The following is a 20,725-nucleotide window of genomic DNA, read 5'->3' on the forward strand; positions in this document are numbered from 1 at the left end:
GCGACGCTCATTGTTTATTAAAAAGTTATAAACAAAAGAAGTTTCATAAATTTATTAATACATTTATCGAAAGAAAAATCGGTAAATGTGCATAAAAGGTCAAACCTCGCCGATTTTATAGTTACTGAAATATGTTGTAGAGGAACATTTTCTGAGTAATTCTACGCAAGAAATAAGTGGGGGATAACATTGGTTTAGAACAGTGCTGGGATTTACTTGCAACTTTCGGCCAGATTTCTCAGCTTACGCCTACCGTTCCCCTCTTACCGCTCGTGCCACTCGTAACTAAGGAGCGCTCAGGAACGTGCGCATCACAAATATAATGTGGCAATCTATCTATCTGACAAGGAAACATCGCGACATGATACCAATCGATTTTAACGAAACTCGTTGTAGCGATAGATCTTCATGTCAAATAATATTGGGTAAAGGGATAAGTTGCGCTTCTTAAGTACTTGCGAGAAAATCAAAATTAAAGATTTTCGATCGACTTGTGCAAATCGAATAGAGCGTTTTATCGAAGAGCGCGTGGCGCAGCGGCAGCGTGTCAGACTCGTAGCATCAAACGTTGCTGGTTCGATTCTTGATGAGTAAGATTTTTTCAAGATACAATTTTTTGCATCAGAATGCAATTATTACACAAAATAAATGTACATTACACGAATTAATACATAAATGAAATTTTAGTTTTGTCTATTTTTCAAAAAATTTAATCCATTTGACTGCTAACAGTAATAGATAGTGGAGGAACGTATATAGTGTAATATAGTGAATATTAAAATGGAAAATATGCCTGATTTTTCGTAGATGTCGGAACGTGAATGTGACATTAATTCATTTTATAGTCATAAGTCGAAATTACGGCTGAAAGATGCAATTATATATTTTGAACAATTACTTCTCGAAAATGATCTTGTGGCACGAGAATCGTCTGGAACAATTTCTCACGAAGCAATACAAATTGGCGAATATTAGTATAAATCCACCGTTGAAATGTTGAACAACAAAATATTTGTAGAAGCAGAAGAATTAATTATGCAAGAATCTGACAAAGAATATGATTTTCATGAGGTTCAAGATGATGATTGCGACCAATATGTATTATCAGAAAAAATATGAAATTTACGCAATATATTCATCTGGAATACAAAATCAAGGTCGTCAACATGACCAAAAATTACCCAAACTGGAATTTCAAAAATCTGCAAAAGAAAGGATGTTCCCGTTAAAAATCTATGAAGCACTTGTATCGGTGGGAAAATTATATTAAACATGGAGGAACGACTATAGACAAATACAACATGATTGACTCTTGGACATATGATCGTTTCGTGGAAGCTAGAGCCAATTACCAACAAGTTACTACTAGGAATTTGCAGCAATGGGCGCTGATCGCTGCAAGTCAATTCCAAGACTTTTCTTTTAAGGCATCTGATACGTGGGTCGTGAAATTTAAAAAGCAACACAGAATCAGACAAAGAAAAATTACAAAATACGTAACCGCAAAAGAAACTGCCACGATAGACGAAATATTGGTTGCAGCAGACATTTTTCGAGAATAGACATTGAAATTAATTCCCAATTTTCACAAGGATTTTATCATCAACACAGATCAAACAGGTAAATAAATAATAATAATTTCTGTATAAAAATAACATAAGATACATTATAACTTTCTAATATATTTACAATTGTGTATAATCAATATGATTATATATTGCAGGATCAGTCTACATACGATAGAACTTTGTCCATGCGAGGGGCGAAAGCAATTTTCGTATAACGACAAAGCGCTAATAAAATCAGCCATTCGTACACAGCACAATATGCGATTACCATGTCCAGAAAATTAATACGGTGTGTATTTATTTGTTTACACTGTAGCGACACACGTGCGCTACGTCACCCTCATCGTTGACCGCGTAGGGACGATTGTCTCCTACTCCGTTTTCACTTTCGTAAATTTTACAACCCTTGCATGTTACGCAGCCTTCCATCGATCCCTTACATCGCCGACTAACATATGGCAAGCACACGGTTTTTTCCTACACAACGGTCACTCGTCCCTCCGAGAATCTTTCCGATTATAAAACTTTCTCCCGAATCGCGCATGCCGAATCCTGGTTTTCCAGGATTCATTCAGTATCCCGCTTTCGACGAGTCTACAGCGCATCTACAGACAGCTCACATAGCGCCTTCACACAGTACACACAAGACTTCACATAGTATACAAGACGCTCAAATTTATAGATTGAAATAAACTCGGAGCTATCTAACTGCGAAACGTTAATTTCTTATATCCTGAGATCACCCACAAATTGGTGACTCCGATGTGATCGCGTGATCTCGCGTACGCGTATCGTTTTTTTTTGCCGTAAAGTGCATTTGTGGGTGACCGTGTAAGTACGTGGAAGGATTAAAGGAACCGACGGTGAGACTCAATCGCTATCCGGGTTATCATGGCCGAAGGAAGCTCTGCCGCGGCGATCGACCGCGTAGCTATCAAGATTCCACCATTCTGGGCTCAGGACCCTGAGCTGTGGTTCCGCCAGGTGGAGAGCCAATTCGCACTCTCAGGGATCACGAGCGATGACACGAAATTTCATTACGTCACGGGCAACCTCGAAGCCCGATACGCCGCGGACGTTCGCGATATACTGCTCGATCCGCCCGCGACCGAGAGATACCAGCTCCTCAAGACGGAGCTCATACGCCAGCTCGGTACCTCGCAGGAAAAGAAATCGCGGCAATTACTGGAACACGAAGAGATAGGAGACCGCAAGCCGTCCCAATTCCTCCGCCACCTACGCGGGCTGGCGGGCACCGCTGTCCCGGACGAGTTGCTCAAAACCATCTGGCTAGGGCGACTCCCAGCGTCCATGCAAGCCATTCTGGTAACTCAGGCGGAAGCTGGTCTGGATAAGATGGCCGAGCTCGCCGACGCGGTAGGCGACGCTTTGCCCGAAAGACGCCATGTGACGGCCGTATCCGCGGACTCGTTCAAGCCGATGCTCGAGCGATTGACCATCCATGACCGCCAAAATGGGGGAGTTGGTGAATGGACTCCGTCAAGAGATCGCGGCGGTCGACGACCGTGTTTCGGCGCGCGGTAGTCGCTCACGGGAGCGGCGCTACCCATCCAGGCAGCGCACGCGCAGCCGCGGCCACGGCAAAGACGGAATCTGCTGGTATCACTGGCGATTCGGGGCCGATGCGACAAGGTGCGAACCGCCGTGCAACTTCCACACGGGAAACGATCAGGGCGGTCGTTAATGGAGGCAAGCGACCCGTGCCCTACGTCCCTCCGTCTGTTCGTTACGGACAAAGACTCCAGGACGGAATTTCTGGTCGACACCGATCTCTGCGTTTATCCACGATTGTTTCTACGCGGGCTGCATGAAAAGACAACGTACGAGCTCACCGCAGCGAATAACAGCATCATCGCGACTTACGGAACGATTACGATTACGCTCAACCTCGGGCTACGCAGGGCCTTCACGTGGAGGTTTATCGTTGCTGACGTCTCTAAGCCAATTATCGGAGTGGATTTCCTGGCGTTCTACGGCCTACTCGTTGACATTCGCGGCCGCCGCCTCTTAGATCAGTTGACCTCGTTGACTGTCAAAGGTCACGTTGCAACGTGTGACATTCCCAGCATCAAAACGATCGTCGGGACATCGATCTACCACGAACAGCTGCGGAAGTTCCCGGAGATCACACGCCCGGGCGGCGCCCCCCCCGAACCGAAGCATTCGACGCGGCATCACATCCGAACATCGCCTGGGCCCCCCGTGGCGAATAAGCCAAGACGTTTGCCGACGGAAAAACTGCGCGCGGCCAAGAAGGAGTTCGAGACAATGATACGATTCGGAACGGCACGGCCATCGGAAAGCTGTTGGGCATCGCCGTTGGTCCCGAAGAAAACCAGCGACGAATGGCGACCGTGCGGAGATTACCGAGCATTGAACGCAAGAACCGTGCCAGATCGGTACCCCGTGCGTCACATAGAAGACTTTGCGCAGTCGTTAAGAGGTAAAAATATTTTTTCAACCATAGATTTAGTTCGGGTGTACAACCAGATTCCCGTCGCACCGGAAGACATCGAGAAAACGGCTATCACGACACCGTTCGGGTTATTCGAATTCCCATTCATGTCGTTTGGCCTCCGCAACGCCGCGCAAACGTTCCAGCGTTTCCTCGACGAAGTCCTCCGAGGCATGGACTTCTGCTACGCGTACATAGATGACATACTCATCGCATCGACCTCCGAACGCGAACACCTGCAGCATTTGGAGGCCGTGTACGAACGGTTGAGAAAATATGGCGTGATCATCAACCAGACCAAGTGCGTGTTCGGGCAGACAGAAGTCAAATTCCTTGGCTACCGAGTTTCCGCCGAGGGAACCCAGCCCTTACCCGAGAAGGTCGAAGCCATCCGGAATTATCCACAGCCAACTACGGCGAGACAACTGCGACAGTTCCTGGGTATGTTAAACTTCTACAGGAGGTTCATACCCAGGGCGGCTCATCTCCAAGCGCCTCTGAACGACCTGCTCCACGGAAATATCAGGGGCAAGACCCCCATCACCTGGACCACGTCGACGCAGGTCGCTTTCAACGAATGCCGGGAGAGCATTGCGCAAGCGGCCCTACTGGCTCACCCCGAACCTAACGCGCCGCTTGCAATAATCTCCGACGCCTCGGACTTCACGGTAGGGGCGGTCCTCCAACAACGAATCGGCGATAGTTGGGAACCATTAGCCTTCTTTTCCAAAAAACTAAGTAGTGCCGAAAAGAAGTACGGCGCATACGACCGGGAACTCCTCGCCACTGATCTACCTTGCTGTCAAGCACTTCAGACATATGGTAGAGGCTAGGACCTTCACGATCTATACAGACCACAAGCCGATCACGTTCGCCTTCCGACAGAAAGCCGATAAGTGTTCGCCCCGGCAGTGCCGTCACCTCGACTTCATCGGCCAATTCTCAACCGATATCAGGCACGTATCCGGCAAAGACAACATCGTCGCCGACGCCCTTTCACGCATTGAAGAAATCGCAACCGTGGACTACGAAGCGCTGGCAGCATCGCAAGAGACCGATAGCGAGTTGAGGACCTACATGGACGGAAACTCAGCACTGAAGATAAAAAAGGTACACCTACCGGGAACATCGGTAAGCGTGCATTGCGACGTATCGTCAACAACAGCAAGACCGTTCATCACCGAGCAGTTCCGCCGGGCGGCATTCGAGTCGGTACATCAACTCGCGCACCCAGGTATCAAGGCGACCGTCAGGCTGGTCACTCAACGATTCGTCTGGCCGTCGGTTAAAGCCGATTGCCGAAGATGGGCAAGAAGCTGCGTGGAGTGCCAGCGCTCAAAGATAACTCGTCACGTTTCGGCGCCGTGCGGAGCCTTTGCGCCACCGTCAGCGAGGTTTGAGCATGTACATCTCGACCTCATCATCATGCCCATCTCGGAAGGCCACAGGTACTGCTTGACCTGCATCGACCGATTCTCTCGATGGCCGGAGGTTATACCACTCATGGACCAGGAAGCCGCCACCGTCGCTCGCGCCTTCTATGAGGGCTGGATAGCCCGATTTGGCACTCCGCTTCGCATTACCACTGATCAAGGGAGGCAATTCGAGTCGCAACTATTCAAGCGACTTAGCGCGCTGTACGGGGTGACTCACCTCAGGACAACAGCGTACCATCCGGCGGCCAACGGAATGATAGAGCGACTACATCGACAGCTCAAGGCAGCCATCAAGTGCCACGAGAGTGATCAATGGACAAAGGTTCTCCCTACTCGGTATCCGAGCTGCGTGGCGAGAAGATTTGGGGGCGACCACAGCTGACCTTCTCTACGGCGAATCAATCCGGCTGCTCGGAGAGTTCTTGGCTTCAAGAGCACCCCTAGAAGACGACGCAGCCGAGTACGTCAAAGACCTAAGGCAGCACCTTCGAAGACTTCGTCCGACAAACGGCACCCGCCACGGCGAACGCCGAACGTTCGTCTTCAAAGACCTCGGTACTACGGACCAGGTATTTGTGCGTCACGATGCACCCGGAGGACCTCTGCAGCAACCATACGATGGGCCCTATAAGGTGGTTTGCCGCAAATCAAAAGCATTCGTGGTTCACATCCGAGGCAAGGATGTAACCGTGTCCATTGATCGGCTAAAGTCCGCCTACACTATCTTGGAAGACGGGGACAGAGGAATGACTAGCTCGCTACCAACCGAGCAGCGTCTAACGAGCCCTCTAAGTGCCAGCCCATCGTCGCAGTCGTCCGTGCCATCGGACCGGGATGCCCCAACAAATCCAGCAAGGAGGACTGACCCACCACCCGCCCAGGAACCGATCAGGATCGCCCCACGGCACGCTACACGATCGGGCAGACGAGTCCGATTCCCCGACCGACTTCAGGGCGGTTTCTCGTGATTGGCCAAATCACTAGCAGGGGGATAATGTAGCGACACACATGCGCTACGTCACCCTCATCGTTGACCGCGTAGGGACGATTGTCTCCTACTCCGTTTTCACTTTCGTAAATTTTACAACCCTTGCATGTTACGCAGCCTTCCATCGATCCCTTACATCGCCGACTAACATATGGCAAGCACACGGTTTTTTCCTACACAACGGTCACTCGTCCCTCCGAGAATCTTTCCGATTATAAAACTTTCTCCCGAATCGCGCATGCCGAATCCTGGTTTTCCAGGATTCATTCAGTATCCCGCTTTCGACGAGTCTACAGCGCATCTACAGACAGCTCACATAGCGCCTTCACACAGTACACACAAGACTTCACATAGTATACAAGACGCTCAAATTTATAGATTGAAATAAACTCGGAGCTATCTAACTGCGAAACGTTAATTTCTTATATCCTGAGATCACCCACAACACGAAGCGACAGGTGTATTCGGCCCTAAAGTAAAAAGAGCTGTCGACGAATTCGTCAAAATATATACAAATGTCGTAGTGACATCCTCGAAATTCGGAAAACTAACATCTTTATCTACACAATTTTTAAAAGAAGCATTAATACCATATGTAAAACAGAAGAAATTTCTTCTACTAATAGATTTGTGGGGTGGTCAAATAAATCATGCATTGTATGATGAAATTTTTCTGGACGATGATGGTGTAGGAACATGTACTCTTAAAGTCATTCCTCCAAAGTGCACACCGTTATGTCAACCGTGCGATGTATATTTTTATAGACAAGTAAAAAATTTGATCAAGCGCCTACAAAATTGTTCATTTTTAATAGAGCAAAGACGCGAAATAGCATCTCGTAAAGATTGCGTAAAAATACATTCAATCGTACATCATCAATTGTCTGCTCCGATTTTTGAAAATATGTTGAAGTATGCATGGTTTGCGTCAAAACTGACAGATGAAAGAGATGTATTTATGAATATTAATGAGATATGTCTCCAACTTGATATTTTAAAAAAACCATGTAGTTGTAAAAACGCAGCTTTTATATAATGCGCAAGATGTCGTTCGAATTATTGTTTCGTTTGTTTTTGATATGACGATAAATATCATCCTGCAATGTGCACTATTTCATCTACTTCCAATGAATAAAATTGTATCATATAAAAATGTTTCACAATTATTTTTGTTGTCTGGTAATCTCCTATCCGCAGTTATAAAAACAGTCAGTATTTATACTTATTTATTTCTACTCGTATTTATTTATTTGTACACAAACGGATTTCTTAAGCAGAAGACGCAAACGAGAAAATGCATTTTTGTAGAATAAAATAAACAAAATAGACAAAACTAAAATTTCATTTATGTATTAATTCATGTAATGTACATTTATTTTGTATAATAATTGCATTCTGATGCAAAAAAAATTGTATTTTGAAAAAATCTTATTCATCAAGAATCGAACCAGCAAGCAGTTTGATGCTACGAGTCTGACACGCTGTCGTCACGCGCTCTTCGATAAAACGCTCTATTCGATTTACACATAAGGCGCTCAAAAATCTTTAATTTTGATTTTCTCGCAAATACTTAAGAAGCGCAACTTATCCCTATATCCAATATTATTTGACATGAAGATCTATCGCTATAACGAGTTTCGCTAAAATCGATTGGTATCATGTCGCGATGTCCCCTTGTAAGTTCTCTTTATTGTAATTACGTTTCAAAATACAAATATTTTAAATTGTTACAGAACATATACGTAATTAATAATAGAATAATTATTTTTATTATTAATAAATAATAAAGAGAACTTAGATAGATTGCCACATTACATTTGTAACGCACACGTTCCTGAGCGCTCCTTAGTTACGAGCGTCCGGTGGCGCGGTCGCTAAGGCGCGAGCGGTAAGAGGGGAACAGTAGGCGTAAGCTAAGAAATCTGGCCGAAAGTTGCAAGTAAATCCCAGCACTGGTTTAGAAGATACAACAAATTGAAGTTTCACAATTTTAATGCTTTTTATCTCCGAAAATATTGATTTCAGAAAAAAAAATTTTATGCAAAAAATGAAGCCCCTGAAAAACTCTACAAAAAAGGTTATAAGCATTTTTTTCATAAACCTACTATTTTAGCTGTTATATAAAAAAATAATAATTTTAAATACATTTAATACAATTTAAATTTATATAGAATTTAATACAATTTAATACAATTAAAAAATATCACAAATGTATGTGTACACCCACACACACACACACACACGCGCGCGCGCGGGGGGGTGCAAGGGGGGCCTTCGGCCTCCCCTCCCGCAACCACTCCGCCGGTAGGCAAGGTGGACCTCGCTTTACAACTTACAGTATATATCCATTGTGATTGAACTCTTTGCAATGCGTCCCCTACCTCCGGGGTAGCCCCAAAGGGGCTTTCGGCTCCCTTCCCGCATCTTTCCCGGCGGTAGGGGACGCATTGCGAAGATTCAATCACAATGGATATATGCTGTAAGTTGTAAAGCGAGGTCCACCTTGCCTACCGGCGGGGTCGTTGCGGGAGGGGGGGCCGAAGGACTTGCACTCACCCCGCGCGCGCGCGTGTGTGTGTGTATGTACTGTGACGTTGCCGTCCCAACGCGCGTCCATCCGCCCCGGAAATCTTGACGGGGCGCGAGCCGAGCGGCCGCGCCAGAAAAAGATTGCGAGAGCCGTATCGAAATCTCCGGAGAGACGAGCCATTAGTATATTTCGCGCTATTATTAATTTATTTTTTTTGTATCATTTTCTTGACGTCGGGCAACCCGCCGGAAAGAAACCGGAAAAGGCCCAAAAGGAATCCTTGTTACGACAGCCGACACGACATTTCCTACCTCTGACTTGAGAACGGAGAAGGCGCCGGAGGAACAGGGCAGCGCAGAGTCGCGGGTGGATTTTGCCCCCTTCAATTAAAGGCGGAAAAGCGGCAAAGAACCAGCTGTCTCGAACCGGGATAACCGGACCGGATCGGCGCCACCCTCCGAGGACGGAGGACGAAAGACCTGCCTCCGGAAGACCACGGATAGCAGGGTCGCCGAAATTCGGAATTTTAAATTATCGGGGCCGTTACGGCCCCCGATACGGCGTTGTCGCGGGGCGCAGTAATACCTCGCGTGTCGCGGCGCTATTGGCCGCGAATCCGCGCACCCCTGCGCGCAGGATTGACGCCGCTATCGACCCTGGATCGCGAGATCCAGAGAATCATTCTGGTGCGGGCGCTCTCAAAATATAGTCGTTCTTTCCAAGTGTCGTCGTCGTCGTCGTTGTCGTTAAGAGAGTCGCTGTCGAGATCGAGAGGACGAAGCCGAGGAACATCTCCCTGGCTGCGGGAGCAAGTATCGGTGAGGTTGCCCATCGCTAAATTGTAAGCCACGTACGCGATTCCGTTCGCAGACCGGCCGCTCTGTCGCCGTCGCCATTTTCGTGTTTCGTTGTCGCTCGGGCTTTGTACCGAGTTCGCGATTTTCGTGTATTTCGGGCGACCGGAGACAAGCGACCGAGGCATCAAGGACGATCGTAACGTCGGCCGTAGCTGATAAGGAACCGTTCGTCTCTCTCTCCGGGATTCGGGGTGTCGTAAGACGCCTAGTGACCGGCTCTCGTATATCGACCACGTGCGCGGTAAATCGCGGGGAAGGCGTTCGCTATCCGTGCTGTCGAAAAGACAGCACGGATAGCGAACGCCTTCCCCGCGATTTACCGCGCACGTGGTCGATATACGAGAGCCGGTCACTAGGCGTCTTACGACACCCCGAATCCCGGAGAGAGAGACGAACGGTTCCTTATCAGCTACGGCCGAAAAGAGTTGTCGAAGCCGCGTAAGACATCCCCGTAAACGATCTTCGGGCGATTTTCGTTAGTAATTAGCGTGTGTGTGAGTGCGTGACCGTGTGCGTATCGTGACGTGGCAACTGTCGTGCTGTCTTTGTCGCGCTTGTTGTATGATCGGCGTTTATTGCGAGGTATTTGTCGTACGTTTGAGTGTGTCGCGGTGCATGATAGATTACAGCGAATTAAGAAAGTGTCGAAATTCGAGGGTTTCGCGTAGATAAAAAGCGTTACGCCGAAAAGAAGTGAAGCGACGTCCGACGGCTATCGAATTTCGAGCGAATCGATCTTGTTCGTCGCAAGCGAGATTTTCAGTCTTCGCAAATTGCTTGATTTCTCTCGCTCAATTATTAAGCCTCTTTCCGAACATAGTGCTGTCGATTAAAAGAGCGAGCGAAAGAACAAAGGGAATAGATCTGTAAAATGAGTCATCGATAAGATTGTCGAAATTATCGTTACGTTTTCGAAACGCCGTTCGACCTCGCAAAGTCCGGCCATAAAAACGGGCCAGAAAAACTACAAATATCAAAGCTTTCTTATAGTTTCGATTTCGTATTGCTATGGTTATCACCGCTGTCGAAGGATAATCTGTTATACGTTCCGATGTTTCAAATTTTCGAAATTATGTTAACCGCAGTTATATTCCGTTAATTCAGATTTACTAACTTATGTTATTATTATTATTTCTTTCTGGAATTCGTATTTCTTTTACTTTATATTCTTTCTTTATATTTCTTTCCTTGAATAAATTTGTTATATTATCTTTTCTATTAAATTCGCGTAATTTATTTGAGTGTTCGTTTTTCGTGAGTGTTAAATTCCGTTGTGCTTATCAATTTTAGCAATTACCGACAACCTCGCATAAAATAAGACAATATCCTTTTCAACGGACCCTGCCCCTCTACCGTTAGGTGAGCTAATCGGCCCGTGGCGAAATAGGCTAACGTTTTCTTTTCGTGTCATTCTGGCGTTTTAGCGAACTGATACGCGAAAGACCGTATCTGGCGCCCAATTTCGAGATCTCGAGACGGCCTTCGCTTCGCCGCGGCTCGCGCGAGAACACCCTCCATCGTAGTTCCTCCGAGCGCGAGTATCCCCTATCCGCCTTGTGTTTTTTTGACGGCGTTTTCGCTCCCTCTTTAACATCCTCCTCTCCAACACCCCCCAGAGGAGGATTGAAAAATTAAAAATAAAAAGCGTCGCAGTACACATACATTTGTGATATTTTTTAATTGTATTAAATTGTAGAATTACTCAGAAAAGCCTCCTCTACAACATATTTAAGTAGCCATAAAATCGATGAGGTTTGACCTTTTATGCATATTTACCGAAAAGTCAATTGTTACATAATTTCGCATAGATTTGTAACTTTCTACGCGATGTGAAGTGTATCCCGCATCACAAACACGGGTTGAGTTAGGTTATATCTTCTGAAAGTGGAACGCCCCGCAAGGGGGCGGAACATACTGTACCTACGCATGTACTTTGTAAGATGAAGCAAAATTTACTCTTAATGAAGGTTAAGATTAAATGAACTTTGCTTGGTATCCAAAAATTCTGTGAACCTTATCAAACTTCTTTTGTTTATAACTTTTTAATAAACAACGAACGACGCCTAAAACCTTTTGGATGTTACTGAATGACCTTGATAATATATGTCAAGGTCATGTCATTTGGGGATGGCTGTGTAAAGGTAAATATTTACCATATCTTTTTACTGTTATCGAGGTGTAAAATCAAAAATTAAACGAAATGGACTTATCCATGATGTCGTAGAAAAATTATTACAAGAAAGTGATTCCTAAATAAAGGGCATCATATACAGGGTGTTTGGAAATTCAATCGAAAAATTTCCAGAGATTGTCGGGGGCACCATAAGAATCATTTTTTGCAAATGAACCTGGGGTCGGAAACGTCATTACATCGCTACGGCATATGGAGTGTTCGAAAGAGTCGGGACCTCGAAATATCACAAAAAATAGGTTTTATAAAAAATTGTTTCAAACAAACAAAAGTTGTAGGGTGTAAAAAGGTCTATTTACTGGCGCCATGTGTTTGACCTTGGATGGCATCGCCAAGGTCACGACAAGGCCACCTTGAATTTTTGAAATGGAATCCTCCACTTTTTATTGCATATTCTTGTAGCCCTTCTCGAGACCTTTTCAAAGCACTAATTTTACCAACTTTAAGTAAGCCGTTTCGAAGTTAATGAAGTTATAAAGTTTTTCCTGATAAGTCGACGACTGTAGCTATCGTATTATTATCCACGAATGAAGGTAGAAGTAGTAAATGATGGTGGATCTACTTTTATAACTGACCGATGCGTATGATATTTTGGGCCATTTTTTATTACAGACATTCGAGCAAATAAAAACCTTCATTTTTTGTAGACGAGTTTCTATCTTGCATTCATCGGCTGGATCAGGCACCGATCTTGCCTTCATCGGCTGGATCAGCCACCGATCTTGCCTACATCGGCTGGATCAGCCACCGATCTTGCCTTCATCGGCTGGATCAGCCACCAATCTTGCCATGGTTGACTAGATCATCTTCCAATCTGGGAATCGAATTTGTGTTTGGATCTTTTGCCTTCGTGGGCGAGACATCTTACCATGAAAAGCTCGATAACTTCGAAACGGCTTACTTAAAGTTGGTAAAATTAGTGCTTTGAAAAGGTCTCGAGAAGGGCTACAAGAATATGCAATAAAAAGTGGAGGATTCCATTTCAAAAATTCAAGGTGGCCTTGTCGTGACCTTGGCGACGCCATCCAAGGTCAAACACATGGCGCCAGTAAATAGACCTTTTTACATCCTACAACTTTTGTTTGTTTGAAACAATTTTTTATAAAACCTATTTTTTGTGATATTTCGAGGTCCCGACTCTTTCGAACACTCCGTATGCCGTAACGATGTAATGACGTTTCCGACCCAGGTTCATTTGCAAAAAATGATTCTTATGATGCCCCCGACAATCTCTGGAAATTTTTCGATTGAATTTCCGAACACCCTGTATACAGGGTGATCCTCGTAACGTTCGCCACGATTTTTAAGGCACTTACAATAATCTAACAAAAAAATGTTTCAAACAAAAGTTGTATGGCTCGAAGGGAGCCATCAGGTGGTTGCAATGATTTGACCTTGGAGAGTCATTTGAAGGTCACGTAAAGGTTACCGTCAATTTCTTAAATGGAAACCCCTATTTTATATTACACATTCTTGTAGCTTATCTTGAGGGCTTTCCAAAACACTATAATAAAATATTTTTCCCTCAAGTACTTTTTGAGTTATAAGGCTTGAAATCATTTCTTAATTTTACATAAACCGTAAAATATCTTGTAAAATATTCATTTTTCGATTATCTTACCTTAATACTTTTATGTACAAAATAATAAGAGGAATCAATTAGTGTAAAGAAAACACATAGTTGTTTCAAAGAAAAAATATGTAATCTGCAATTAACAATTACATATTTTTTCTTAAAAATAACTATGTGTTTTCTTTACACCAATTGATTCCCCTCATTATATTGTACATAAAAGTATTAAGGTAAGATAATCGAAAAATGAATATTTTACTAGATATTTTATGGTTTATATAAAATTAAGAAATTATTTCAAGCCTCATAACTCGAAAAATACTGAATGAAGAAATACTTTATTATAGTGTTTTGGAAAGCTCTCGAGATAAGCTACAAGAATAAGTAATAAAAAATAGGGGTTCCACTTAAAAAACGGAAGTTGACCTTCAAATGACCTTGAAAATGACTTTTAATGTCGAATCCAAGGTCACTATTAGATAGCCCCCTTTGTTCCGTACAACTTTTATCCGAGTCGTTTTCCTTCAAATGTTGATCCCGAAAAGTTATGAGGATGGAACTTTTAAAATGGGACACCCTGTATATATATATATATATATATATATATATATATATATATATATATATATCAAGCATCGCGACGATACTTCTATGTACAAAATAATGAGAGGAATCAATTGGTGTAAAAAAACACATAGTTATTTTTAAGAAAAAATATGTAATTTGCAATTAAGAATTACATATTTTTTCTTAAAAATAACTGTGTTTTCTTTACACCAATTGATTCCTCTCATTATTTTGTACATAGAAGTATTAAGGTAAAATAATCGAAAAATGAATATTTTACTAGATATTTTATGGTTTATATAAAATTAAGAAATTATTTCAAGCCTCATAACTCGAAAAGTACTGAATGAAGAAATACTTTATTATAGTGTTTTGGAAAGCTCTCGAGATAAGCTACAAGAATAAGTAATAAAAAATAGGGGTTCCACTTAAAAAACGGAAGTTGACCTTCAAATGACCTTGAAAATGACCTTTAATGTCGAATCCAAGATCACTATTAGATAGCCCCCTTTGTTCCGTACAACTTTTATCCGAGTCGTTTTCCTTCAAATGTTGATCCCGAAAAGTTATGAGGATGGAACTTTTAAAATGGGACACCCTGTATATATATATATATATATATATATATATATATATATATATATCAAGCATCGCGACGATACTTCTATGTACAAAATAATGAGAGGAATCAATTGGTGTAAAAATAACTGTGTTTTCTTTACACCAATTGATTCCTCTCATTATTTTGTACATAGAAGTATTAAGATAAGATAATCGAAAAATAAATATTTTACAAGACATTTTACGATTTATGTAAAATTAAGAAATGATTTCAAGCCTTATAACTCAATAAGTACTTGAGGGAAAAATATTTTATTATAGTGTTTTGGAAAGCCCTCGAGATAAGCTACAAGAATGTGCAATAAAAAATAGGGAGTTCCATTTAAGAAATTGAAGGTGACCTTCATGTGACCTTCAAATAACTCTTCAAGGTCAAACCAATGGGACCATGTTATGTCACCTTCGAAGCCATATAATTTTTGTCTGAAACACTTTCTAGTAAAACTCTTCCTTATCGAGATATTCAACCGTGTCCAGACTTTTTTAACACCCAGTATAATATGAGAATAGACTTTTGATTGCGACCAGTTCGAATAAGATTGGTGCAGTCAATCCCGAGAAATAATGATCGCATATCAGAATTGTGACATTTTTCATTTCCCATCATCATGTTCATTTCCAGGTTCAGACTCACGTAGATATGCTCGCACGCACACACGTAAAGCGAGTTTGTCCCTCAAGGCGCGTTTGCAGCGCTCATGTCGATTACTCTGTCGAGTGTGCAATTACGCCTTAAGAAATAACATTATATGTATATGTGCGTGCATACACATGTAATACGTGTGTATGTGTGTGCATACGTGTGAGAGATTAATTTATGGTATAGTAATTTTCAAAAATCACCCCTTGGGAGATGGAAATTAATATTTCAGGAACGCAAAAATATGGAACTTATGTGATTAAATAAAATTTCTAAAAAAATAATTGTCATATAATAACAATTTTGAAAAATAGTAATAATAAAAAAATAGTAATCATTTAGAAACAACCCCTTGGGGGTGAAATCTAATATTTCAGAAACGGTGCACCACAAAAATATAAAGCCTGTACTGTTAGTTATGACTTGTAGAAAGACTAATTAAGCGTATAATAATAATTTTTAAAAACAACCCCTTGGGGGTGAAATCTGATATTTCAGAAACGATGCACCACAAAAATATAAAACCTGTACTGTTAGTTATGACTTGTAGAAAGACTAATTAAGCGTATAACAATTTTTAAAAACCACCCCTTGGGGGTGAAATCTAATATTTCAGAAACGATACACCACAAAAATATAAAACCTGTGCCGTTAGTTAAGGTTTCTACAAAGAGTAATTTACCATATAATAACAATTTTTAAAAACCACCCCTTTGGGTGAAATCTAATATTTCAGAGACGGGGAGCCACAAAAATATAAAACCTGTACTGTTAGTTAAAATTTCTACAAAGATTAATTTAGCGTATAATAATAATTTTTAAAAACCACCCCTTGGGGGTGAAATCTAATATTTCAGAAACGGTGCACCACAAAAATATAAAACCTGTACTGTTAGTTATGACTTGTAGAAAGACTAATTTACCGTAACAATTTTCAAAAATAAAAAAATTATCCTTAAAAATAATTTACTAATATTTTCCCCCAAAAAATAATTTACAGAAAGCATATAAAATTTGACAAAAAGGTATGAAATCCCTCTAAAAAAAAACCTTGCAAAGGTAAAAAAAATACGCCAAGTACACAAAAAATATTTCGCTTTGTATGCAACAAAACGTTTAATAAAAAAATGTCCCTAAAAATAATTTACAAAAATTTTCCCCCAGAAATTAATTTGTAGAAAGGATATAAAATTTTACAAAAAGATGTGATATCCCTCTAAAAAAAACCTTACAAAGGTTAAAAAAATACGCCAAGTACATAAAAAATATTCTACCTTATATGCAACAAAATGTTTAATGAAAAAAGTCCTAAAAATAATTTATAATAATTTTCCCCTACAAAACCATTTTTCTAAAAAACAAAACCTCAACAAATAATTATCATAAAAAAATATAAAAAAATAAAATATCAAAACTAAATAGGAAATCAATAATTACTATTAGCCAAGTACCTAAGAGCAATTTGTAAATTTGATATTATAGATATATTATAGATAGAAGTGATATATTCTATCTGATATTATAGAAATATTATACATAATTTCTCCCTAAAAAATTAAAACGCATTTTATATTTATTCAGAGAAACCTGATTTTTAAAATATTTAAAATCAACACTAAATGAGAATTAAGATTCTTTTAATTCCTAAAACATTTTTTATATAATGTATATAATTAAAAAAAAAAAACGTTTTACGCAAGTTTTAAATTGCACAGTCTTTAAATCGAAGTAAGTTATGAAAACTTGGCGTGCCCGGATCGTTTACATTATAAATAAATATATCCCCAATAAAATGTAAAATCTTAGACATTATACAATTAAATATTAAATCTGTGTTTGATTACGATCCAGGCACGCCAAGTTTTCATAACTTACTTCGATTTAAAGATTGTGCGATTTAAAACTTGCGTAAAACTTTTTTTTTAAATTATGTACATTATATAAAAAAATGTTTTAAGAATTAAAAGAATCCTAATTCTCATTAAATATTTTAAAAATCAATTTTCTCTGAATAAATATAAAATGCGTTTTAATTTCTTAGGGAGAATTTATGTATAATATTTCTACTGTATAAAATTGATTTTATGGCAAATATTATATCAAATTTACAAATTGCTCTTAAGTACTTGGCTAATAGTAATTATTGATTTCATATTTAGTTTTGATATTTTAATATTTTTTTAGGAAACTTATTTGTTTTGTTTTTTAGAAAAATGATTTTGTGAAGGAAAATTACTGTAAATTATTTTTAAGGACTTTTTTTATTAAACATTTGGTTGCATACAAGGTAGAATATTTTTTATGTACTTGGCGTATTTTTTTACCTATATCTTTATGTATGTGTGTATATATATATATATATATATATATATATATATATCGTTTCATTCTCAGTCGTGTCATTTTATTTTATCTATGGGAACTTATTTTATAATTATATTTAATAATAATTATATTGTATAAATTATATATAATAATAACAATAATAATATATTATTTTTTTTACTGGGAGTGATGTATTTTATAAGCGTGTGTGCAAGTATTAATATTTTCATAACAATATATAAAGAGAAAAGATCACGCGCATATGTGGAAGTCGATGCCGTGTTTCTCAATACGAAAATTATGAGTGTAGCACGGACACGCACCCAATAAACTTTATCGGCAATGCCAGAAAGTGGGCGTAGCACGGACACGCACTAAATGTCGATAATACATTATCGACAGTACCAGAAAATGAGTATACGAAATAGTTCTAACTTTGAAAATGGGTGTATCAAGCAGTCAAATAAAAAGGGCCTCCGCACAAGGTGTTCCGTAACGCATTACGTTACGTTAAGTATTGATCGTAAACTTAACTCCGTACGTAAACTTAAGGGGGTATTCTAGTCTAGAAGCCGGATTTCTATGCTATTTTTGTGAATTTAAAAAAAAAAAGGTATAAGTTTTTTTGGGACAAGGATTTCTCCTATATATTTACCCATATTTAAAATGTTTAAAAAATTTTTTTATTAAAAAATAATTATTAATAAGCGCAGTATAAAACATTGAATGTACTCATGAAAAAAAAAAGTTGATCCACATTTCACACGATTCCGGCTGTTCTGCTTATCTGAAACAAAAAAACCAAAAAGATTCTTAATTAGTATGAGTTTGGCTATCGCCGGTACCAGAATGAAAAAGAAATATTGAAAATTTAAAAAATGACATCATTTAGAAAATCAAGTTTCAATTTTTTCCATTTCTTTCCTTCATTAAAGGGCTGTAAAATTAAAAAAAAAGATTTCAATTTGATTCTGGTAGGGGCTATAGCCACACATATCCTGAAGATGTGTGCATAAGCCTGACTCAATTGATCAACTGGTTTTTGAGATATCATGCGAACCAATTTGAAAAACATGGTTACGAGAAAAACGCGTTAAAGTTTTTCGTACTAATTACATAGAGATAATTTTACTTACGATCAATCAGCTAGTCCAGGACCATACAAGGGACCTTCCTCCTGCTCATAAAAGTCCTGCTGAGCTGCTCTTTCTTCCCTGTGTGACGTCCCGCCATCTTAAAATTACTAGATTTAGTTACAATTCGCTTACCCATCTTATTTCTTTGCTATATCCATGGAATAAGAATGAATATTCAATTCTATTATTCGTAATTCAATTTTACTCACTATTATCAATTATATTACTATTAATTTTAATTCTAATATATGCGCATACGAATTCTAACGCTTAAAATATCAATTATAATATTTGTTTACCGTTTTATTCTACACGGTTATTTAGCCCGCTACTTAAATAAGTACTCCCTCAATTAATGTATAATGAGGACTTTATATACGCGCTAAAATTCGAATTTAGATTTTAACAAACGCGACCGAAAACATATAATTTAAGCAATAACAAGTAAGGTATTTCAAAGGAACTGTTGAATTGATCTTAAATATGAATAAATACAAATATATTTAAACACTTTGAAATGCTTTATTTAAAAATTCATTATGGGATCATAACCAGTGGAAATAACTTTCTCTATATGCTACAACTTAAAATTAATCTATTCTAACTTGAGCCGTAAATTTCTGAACCTTTTCTAAAATATAAAGGAAGTTATACATGTAAAATAATTCCGTAATCCTAACACCGCTAATGATAGATATTAAATTAAGAGCGCATAGTTTTGACATGTGAGGTGGTCTAAGAGGAAGTCATAAACATATCGGACATTGACTTCTTGAAGATGTCAACCGACACTTCCGATAATAGTCGCGTACTACTCTTTGATCACCGCCGCGCTTCTATGAAAAGGATATCTATGTCAAAACAATTGATAAGTAATTCAGTAGTGCTTCCGAGAACGACGTGATCCGATGTAGAGATCACCTTACTCGAGGATTCCTACAGCTAGAGATCATGCAAGGAACAACGAAATCGCTAGTATATAAACCCCGGATTCTAGGCGCGAGCGATTCATTCTATCATTAATAATTAGTCAGTATAGCAGACTCGCTGTTAGTCGTGATCACTTTGCCGTTATTCTTTATTATTCTTTAACTCATTACAACTAAAATTTAATACTTTGTATCAATCTGCTATATCGTTCAGTAAAATTCAAATAAAGAAGTTATACTTGTGCAAATTCACTGTGTCAATCCTTGGAGATTCCCAGACCTTGCTTAGACGAAGGCGATCGAGACCAACCGAAATCAACATCTGAGTGGTAAGTACCAGATTTTTGTCCCATTTTATGCTTGTCTTCGTGCGATAATATTCACCTTCCTTGCATTTACAACATTTCCTGAAACAAAACATCGAGGATTAAATAACAAGCATACTGTCAAGCACTAGCACGTCGCTGGCAGTATTCCTCCCTCTTATTCCAGCGCAACTTGTTTTAACTTGTTATTCTATTCTGATAAACGTCAAAGCAAAAATTAATTAGAACTCCAAAATCGCCCTCATCAATTGAGCGTCGCAGCATCCCTTCTCTGAAGATTCCTTCATCTCCAGGCATCCTCTGCCATGCCGGAGAACTCCTCACTCTCCAATTTTTATTCTTAAAAATTCATTACCACTTTTTACCCCAAAACCAGATTTCCATCGTCTCCGGGCATCCACTGTCATGCCGGAGGCACCCGACATCCTAAACCAATTCGCTTAATCGACGCTTCATTGAAATACCAACGATATTTGGATTTGCATAAATTTCTAACGTCGCTACTAGAATAAAACGTCTTTCCACACATAGGTATAGCATCTTCGCGGTGCTGTGCACAGAA

At 40.0% G+C, this 20,725-nt stretch overlaps 1 protein-coding gene, 1 long non-coding RNA gene and 1 pseudogene across 2 annotated transcripts; 2 read left to right on the plus strand and 1 right to left on the minus strand.

Moving 5' to 3' along the window:
* Positions 1–1,301: 1,301 nt before the first annotated feature.
* LOC145967145 (uncharacterized) lies at positions 1,302–12,974 on the plus strand (annotated as a pseudogene).
* Positions 2,460–3,273, plus strand: LOC145966277 (uncharacterized). Its single transcript, XM_083090252.1, has 2 exons — positions 2,460–3,109; positions 3,159–3,273. The coding sequence occupies exons 1-2, from the start codon at positions 2,460–2,462 to the stop codon at positions 3,271–3,273; spliced, it is 765 nt and encodes a 254-aa protein (XP_082946378.1).
* A 6,984-nt stretch (positions 12,975–19,958) lies between the features above and the next one.
* Positions 19,959–20,152, minus strand: LOC145966630 (uncharacterized). The gene is made up of 2 exons (XR_014437092.1): positions 20,077–20,152; positions 19,959–20,010 (listed from the first exon to the last, which is right to left on the minus strand). It is a non-coding gene; the product is annotated as an uncharacterized LOC145966630 (long non-coding RNA).
* Positions 20,153–20,725: the final 573 nt, after the last annotated feature.

This window comes from Camponotus vicinus, unplaced genomic scaffold (genome assembly GCF_025532165.1).
Source record: "Camponotus vicinus isolate PSW18456_S1 unplaced genomic scaffold, iyCamVici1.0 SCAF_2, whole genome shotgun sequence".
NCBI classification, from domain to species: Eukaryota; Metazoa; Arthropoda; class Insecta; order Hymenoptera; family Formicidae; genus Camponotus; species Camponotus vicinus.